Source organism: Brachyhypopomus gauderio, chromosome 15 (genome assembly GCF_052324685.1).
Source record: "Brachyhypopomus gauderio isolate BG-103 chromosome 15, BGAUD_0.2, whole genome shotgun sequence".
NCBI classification, from domain to species: domain Eukaryota; kingdom Metazoa; phylum Chordata; class Actinopteri; order Gymnotiformes; family Hypopomidae; genus Brachyhypopomus; species Brachyhypopomus gauderio.
In genome coordinates this window covers 13279204-13286213 of record NC_135225.1, presented here as the reverse complement: position 1 = coordinate 13286213, position 7010 = coordinate 13279204, and the positions used below count along the sequence as shown (strand labels likewise).

At 43.1% G+C, this 7010-nt stretch overlaps 1 protein-coding gene across 1 annotated transcript in view; it reads left to right on the top strand.

The window, feature by feature from the left end:
• The first annotated feature begins 2495 nt into the window (after positions 1–2495).
• The window catches only part of papss1 (3'-phosphoadenosine 5'-phosphosulfate synthase 1), a 17091-nt gene continuing 12576 nt past the window's right edge, over positions 2496–7010 (top strand). The window contains exons 1-5 of the mRNA XM_076974707.1: positions 2496–2701; positions 3874–3988; positions 4628–4863; positions 4971–5109; positions 6470–6588. Coding sequence (XP_076830822.1) covers positions 2642–2701; positions 3874–3988; positions 4628–4863; positions 4971–5109; positions 6470–6588 — 669 coding nt within the window. The 5' untranslated portion in view covers positions 2496–2641. The remainder of the gene's footprint in view (positions 2702–3873; positions 3989–4627; positions 4864–4970; positions 5110–6469; positions 6589–7010) is intronic.

The following is a 7010-nucleotide window of genomic DNA, read 5'->3' as shown; positions in this document are numbered from 1 at the left end:
TCTGAAACATTCTCAGATACGTTTTACCAATATCTGGATTTGAACGTTTACAAACGATGTAATCAAGTATTAAAGAATTTTCATAAAGAATAAAATTATTGATATGTGGGTAAAGTTGTGTACAAAACATTAAATAGCTGCCCAGTTTACATTATCTTTTAACAAACAAAACATCTATTAACCAAAAACATTTATGCAGTATGATATATGGAAATGGGCATAAAATATAGATCCTTTATTGTACAACCGAAAGATACAATTAATTAACAATTGCATTGGCAAATTTTTTATTCCTCTAATGCCAGAATTATAAGTCATGAATACATTAACACTCTGCCTCAAGTATTCATGCTCTTTCATGGGGGTTATGGGGTCTCAACACTGCCTCAAATTAAAACGATCAGCAGTCTTTCTTAGACAGGAGATGTTAGGCAGAAAATATAAACAGGTCTATTAGACAGGAAACAATTTCAATGACATTAAAAATATGAACAAATAAATGCTGCATTTTAGTTTCTTGCATTTGACATTTGGCAGTTTTAACCAGAAGAATTTACATGAATGTTTTGGTGACTCCTTTGAAATTCTTCATCGTCATTTCTGCATATGCACTTCGTTCTGATTGCTAGCTTTCATTCTAAAGCATCAGTCAGTAAACCTGATATTCCAGCTGCTCTCTGATAGCACCCTGTTTTATAGCCATATTGATATAATGACTTCTCATACCTAACTTAATGCAAACATTAAAAGAGTTGGCTTTGTTTGCTCATCATGTGCAGTACTGTGAAGGCTGCTATACTGTTACTCTTAGACAAGCTTATTATCAAACCCCTCTGTGGCGGGGAGAAGGGATGCTATGGAGTCTGCTTCTTCCCCGTACCATCTCAGCAAAGTTGCCTCTCTGGCCTTTAACATACTCATTAGGGGTATAGACCCAGATTCCTGTCAAAAACATTTTGTGGCAACATCTGTTGTAAAATAGCCTATAGAAAAATAACAATTGAATAGAACATTCAACAATGGGTTGGCTTTTTTGTTCTGTATTATATTCTATATTGTTCTTTTAATACAGCTTATTTAATACCCCGGTTGCCTCCAGAGTTTGTTAATTAAAGAAATGCATTGCATACTTGTCATGCTCAATCAAAAGGGTTCTTCTGACAACCTTCCAGTTGTACACAGTCTTGTTTTAAGGCACATGTTCCATGAAATGCTTCATATTGTAACGCAGCTCGCGCTGCGGAGCGAGGAGGCGGACACAAACGCTGAGGAGAGCGAGATTTATTCAAGGGAATACCAAAACCATGGTCGAATGGACAGGCGTGGGTCAAACCGGGAGGGCAGCCAGAACAAGTAAGGTACACAGGCATACTAGGACAAGGTAACTAAACACAACGGAGAAACACGGAACAGGCAGAGATAAACACGGATGATGGAGAGCACAAAAGAGCAAACTTACGAACTGGAATGACAACAGGCTAACAGCACAAAGAGAACAAAATCACAGATAACCAGACTGGGGAATCACAGGGACTAATATACATGAAACTAAACTAGGAACAGGTGAAGACGATGATGACATGGGCGTGGCAGACAGACAGAAACCGGGGCTACAGACAAGCAGGGCGGGATCAATGGGCAAGGAAAACAGACACGAGGGAACCCAGAGTGACAGCTAGGAGAGGGGGCGTAGCCATACATGACACATATGTACTACTGAGATGTTCCAAATGCCTTAGACTTTATACAGCATAAACAAGCATGGAATTCCAATAATGGATTAAGATGTTTAATGGACTGGAAATTTTGGGAATAATATTACAGTTTGGTACTGTGCTTTTGCTTGCACTGTATCTTAACAGTGGTGTCAGAATACAAAAGTATTATCACATGCAAGGAACAATAAACATTTCTCCTCCCTGTCAGTGAATCAGTAAATATTAGAGATCACACATGGTCACCACAGTTATAATAATACAGCATCATCTGTTCACAGAGAGGGAAATACTTAAAATATGCTCTAAACCCTGAACGGGAAGTCAGTTGTACACATTAGTATGCATTAGGTTTGCTGTGCTTTTCAGCACCAGACTGGAATACATATTGGGTCATTTTAGCTCATCTCGTTCACCTCAATCTGTGTGTGGAAGCTTTGACATGAACAATGTACAACATGACAGCCCTCATCCTGTGGGGAATAATGGTGGGTCCCTTATAGTGTTAGTTAACCAATGAACAAGCTCCCTACAGAGCATGAAATGTTACTAAGAAATGGTCAAGAAGAACATGTGGCCAGGGAGAACAGGAGGGCCTGACCTGTTCATCTTTTGGGCACCAGAAGAGAACTCTCCGACCTACTTGAGTTATTCAGCAGGGTGCAGGAGTTTCACCTGACATGACTATATAAATGTTATATTGCTGTACCTGAGGGTTGCACTAGATGGCGGTAAAAGGCAGCATTAATTAAAAAAAAAACACGACTTCCTGTGACGAAGGTTGCAACCCCGACATCAGCTTCCTGGTCGAACCTGGTGGAACCATATTCCATTCATAATAGAGCTACCTGTCGGCTTTGAGAAATTATTGCACATATTCGTTTTCAGCTGTGATTGTATCGTCCCAGGACGCATAAATTACAGACATGGAGACCTCTGGAAACTCACACAAGAAACAGAAATTGAGCAATGCCACTGAAAACTGGGTGAGTAGTCGTGGTGTGTTGCAGTACCGATATGTTGCAGTACAGCGCAAAAGTGCAGGTCCACACAACGTTACAGTAGAGAGCGAACCCATCATCATCGCATTAGCTGTTACTGCTTCCGTTTTATAGGTAGTTAAGTACATTGGAGAATCATTAAAATTCAGACGAATATAACCACTGTTTTTGGTTTGTGTTTTTAAATATTGAGCGTTTGTTAGGAAAGTGGCTTTTCCAAAGAAGGATCCAAATTATCATAAGCGTTTCAGACACAGTTAAACTAGCTAACTGGTCTGTTTAGTGGCTGTAAACATAATCATACTAAGAAGTATGTTTGTATGTCGGAAATAATTATGGATGGTTTTAACTTGTGACCACTTCCCATACCCATAGTATACGTATACACCCAGAGTAAAAATAACTTTCCGCGATTCACCATTGACGCTGCAATTTAGTGTAAAAACAGGAAATTAAATGACTATTTACTATGAAGAAGGTAAAAAAGACCGGTTAACTAGCGCTAGATAAGATTATGCATTGTTAATTTGCAATGTCAAAAGTTATAAGCAAGAAAATGTGTCCTCCTTGACCTGCTGAGAGGGCTATAACACCACAGGGGGCAGCGGTCTAAACGAGTACCAGCCAGTGGCCGCTAAGGTGCAGTGTTTAAAATGAGTAATTAGTGTTAGTAAGCCAGTGTTTAACAGGGGGAGTGTTCTCCATTTCCCCCCACGTTGTAATCAATGTGTGCATTCGTTATCAAGGCGTTGAAGTATTGGAACAAGGCAGTACACTATAGCTTCCTAGGACTCCTTCACTGACATGGAACAGGAAGACCTTGATTTTTATTATTTTAAAAAATATTATTTGCTGATTCATTTTTATTGGAGTATTATCATACTGCAAAGGACAAGACCAATGTAATGAGGATACTTTCATAAATATATATTTTAAATGTTTTAATGTATTTTTATTATTCTATACAAAGAACAAAGTATTGGTTTAAAACGAAAAGGTAACTAATTTTTTAAAAAGCTGTGCTTCAGAAGCATTTGATGATTCTGTCCTTTAAAACTAGTTTTTTATTTAATGTGTGTTATACCATAAGAGAGAAGAGACAGAGCCTCAACAGAACATGTAGGCTACATGCTGCTGAATGATTGCGTCTTTTCCAGGGGATGCAAAGGGCGACCAACGTGACCTATCAGGCCCATCACGTGAGCCGAAACAAGCGTGGGCAGGCCGTGGGCACCAGAGGAGGTTTCCGTGGTTGCACCGTGTGGCTTACAGGTACAGCCTGTCCCTGGATGACTAGATACAGCCCATGAGCAATGCTACACTATGAACAGGTTTACAGAGAGTCACTGTTAACAGGGATCACCATCAGTGTTTATACTTAAAAAAACACAAAGAAACCAAGACAAACCTCAGCTCAAATGAGCAAACCAATAACAATGTGTGTTTGCTGGTTTTGGATCCAGTCCAGGAAGGCGACAGGACTGCACAGTTTGCTGTTTAATGTGTCTGTTCTCGATTATATGTCATGTGCCATAGACCAGTGCAGGGGTGTTTGGCGGCGGCTTTAGAATGCTTTGAAGACAAACTGCACTGTCTACCAGGGCAGATTTGACCATAAAACACTTGTTTATATTACTGCATGTTTATATTGCGATATGCGTTCAGATTCAATGGACCCTTGATTGGGCTGCATCTGAACTGATTTATTTGATGCACTGTGTGAATGCCTTCACTGCACTCATCTGGAATGTCAGAGATTTTTTTAGTACACTTGTTGGCACACATTAAAAACAGCAAACAAACAAACAAAAAAAACCCACAAAAACCTTTGAATTGTTTCATGGCTCATTTGCATATGACTGTAAGGGTGGCGATAACAATTAGCAATCGATCTTCCCCTGTGGTTCCCAGGCCTGTCTGGAGCGGGGAAGACGACGGTCAGTATGGCCCTGGAGGAGCACCTGGTGTGCCACGGCATCCCCTGCTACACGCTGGACGGGGACAACATCCGGCAGGGCCTGAACAAGAACCTGGGCTTCAGCCCGGAGGACCGCGAGGAGAACATTCGCCGCATCGCCGAGGTGGCCAAGCTGTTCGCCGACGCCGGCCTGGTGTGCATTGCCAGCTTCATCTCCCCGTATGCGAGGGTGGGTGGAGTGCGGTGCTGTATGGAGGCAGAAGCGCCTTCGTGAGAGACGTGAGATAAACGTGCGAGTGCCGAAGTTTTAAAGTGCTTCCATGCTTCCATGCGCAGGACCGGCTGAACGCCAGGAAGATCCACGAGGCGGCGGGCCTGCCGTTGTTCGAGGTGTTTGTGGACGCACCGCTGGACGTGTGTGAGCAGAGAGACGTGAAGGGCCTGTACAAGCGCGCCCGAGCGGGAGAGATCAGAGGTGACGCGTGGGACACCCCCTCCGCACACCGCGGGACACCCCCACCGCACACCGCGGGACACCCCCACCGCACACCGCAGGACACCCCACCGCACACCGCAGGACACCCTTCCACACACTGCTGTGCATGCTGGAGATCACGGCATGCTGCTTCCTCTTTGGATAGCTGTGTCATCACAGATGAGCGATGGTGATGTCAGGAGTTTGGAATATCAGAAACGTCACATGGCCTTGCACAAACGCATGTTTGTGTGTGTGTGTGTGTGTGTGTGTGTGTGTGTGTGAACAGTCGGATCAAAGGAAGTGTGACGCTGGTGCTGTCTGAACTGCAGGAAGCAGCTCTGTGTCTTGCCATCCTGCTGTTAGCGCTTTACACACCGGAACTGCTTTGCATATCAAATGCCTCATTAATTCCTCAGCAGCAGCGCTGTGCTTTGAGCTATATTTCTCTCGTGTGCGTTTCCCCCATTTTCAAGTACATTAACATTTATTCAGTTGGCAGCTGCTTTAACCAAAGTGAATTAGAGCCGAGACAAAGCACAATACCAGCGTGTGTCTGATGGAGGAGCTGGTTTGAGCTCCGAGACGTCAGGGCGGCTTCCCAGTCATCCATCACAACCACATACAAGACACCAAAGTACAACTGCTATGAATCACAAGTGAGATGATCCAGCACACATCAGGCACACAAATATATACAAACTAATCGAGGTTCTTGTATGCTCTTATTTCCCACCCCTTGCTGGTGAGTTGTGGTACGCATGGAGACATGGATATCTGCTTGGAGAGATGACCGACCTCAGATCCTCTTCTTGTGGAAGAGCAGTGTCTTCATGAGCTTTGTGACCATTGTGAGGGACTCTTTAGGTCAGATGGATCTGTTTAGACCTTTGTGTAGTCTGCAGTTGCCCCAATTCTCTGAAGGCAATCAAGAACCTGAGCTTTATCCAAGTAGCTGTGGTGAGCCAGGTGACATTAGCTTCACTGCCAACTCTATGTAAACTATCCACCCAATCGGTTTTGAATAGATTTATGCTAGACTCAAATTGCTAAAATTAGCCTCCCCCACCCCAAAAAAAAAAACAGGCCCTCATGGTCTAATTGGTTTCGATAAGTCATTGCATTCTTCAGTGAGCCAATATAAGGTTGTCAATACTGTTTAGAAACAACATTGAATAGGTCACAAACCTCCTGATTGAGTGCTCTAGGGTTCGCTCCGTTCCAATAACCTTCTGACCCTTCTCTACACACACCCTACTAATGTCCCTCCATCCTTGCTCCCTCCTCCCCCACCCTCAGAAAGCTGAATGCTGATTGGATGGCTGTTTGACCTAACTCGTGACCCATCATGGCCCCACAGGGTTCACGGGGATTGACTCTGAGTACGAGAAGCCTGAAGCACCGGAGCTGGTTCTGAAGACGGACTCGTGCAGCGTGAATGAATGTATCCAGCAGCTGCTGGACCTCCTACAGGAGAGGGTGAGCTCGCCGGGCCTGTGATCCATTAGAGGGCTCGGCCCATACACTGCAGCATTGAGTGTCACGGTATTTGATCAGTGCTTAGATCGATCAATTGGGGAATCAGTTCTTTCTAAATTTAAGAAGTAATGTCAGTGGCACTTGAATTCTCAGAGGTGAGGTAAGGTGAGCTATAATCTCACATCATAAAAACAATCAAATATATATATATATATATATATATATATATATATATATATATATATATATATATATAATATGCGCAGTGATGTACATTATAATGCTGAAAACCTGATAGTCATTCCAATCTGTGTCCCACTTCAGTATCGTGTGGAAATAAGGAGAAACAACAACAAGCATATGGCATACAGGGTTTCACTTTGACCACTAGAGATATTTGTCTTTACATCTGTCCTGAAAAA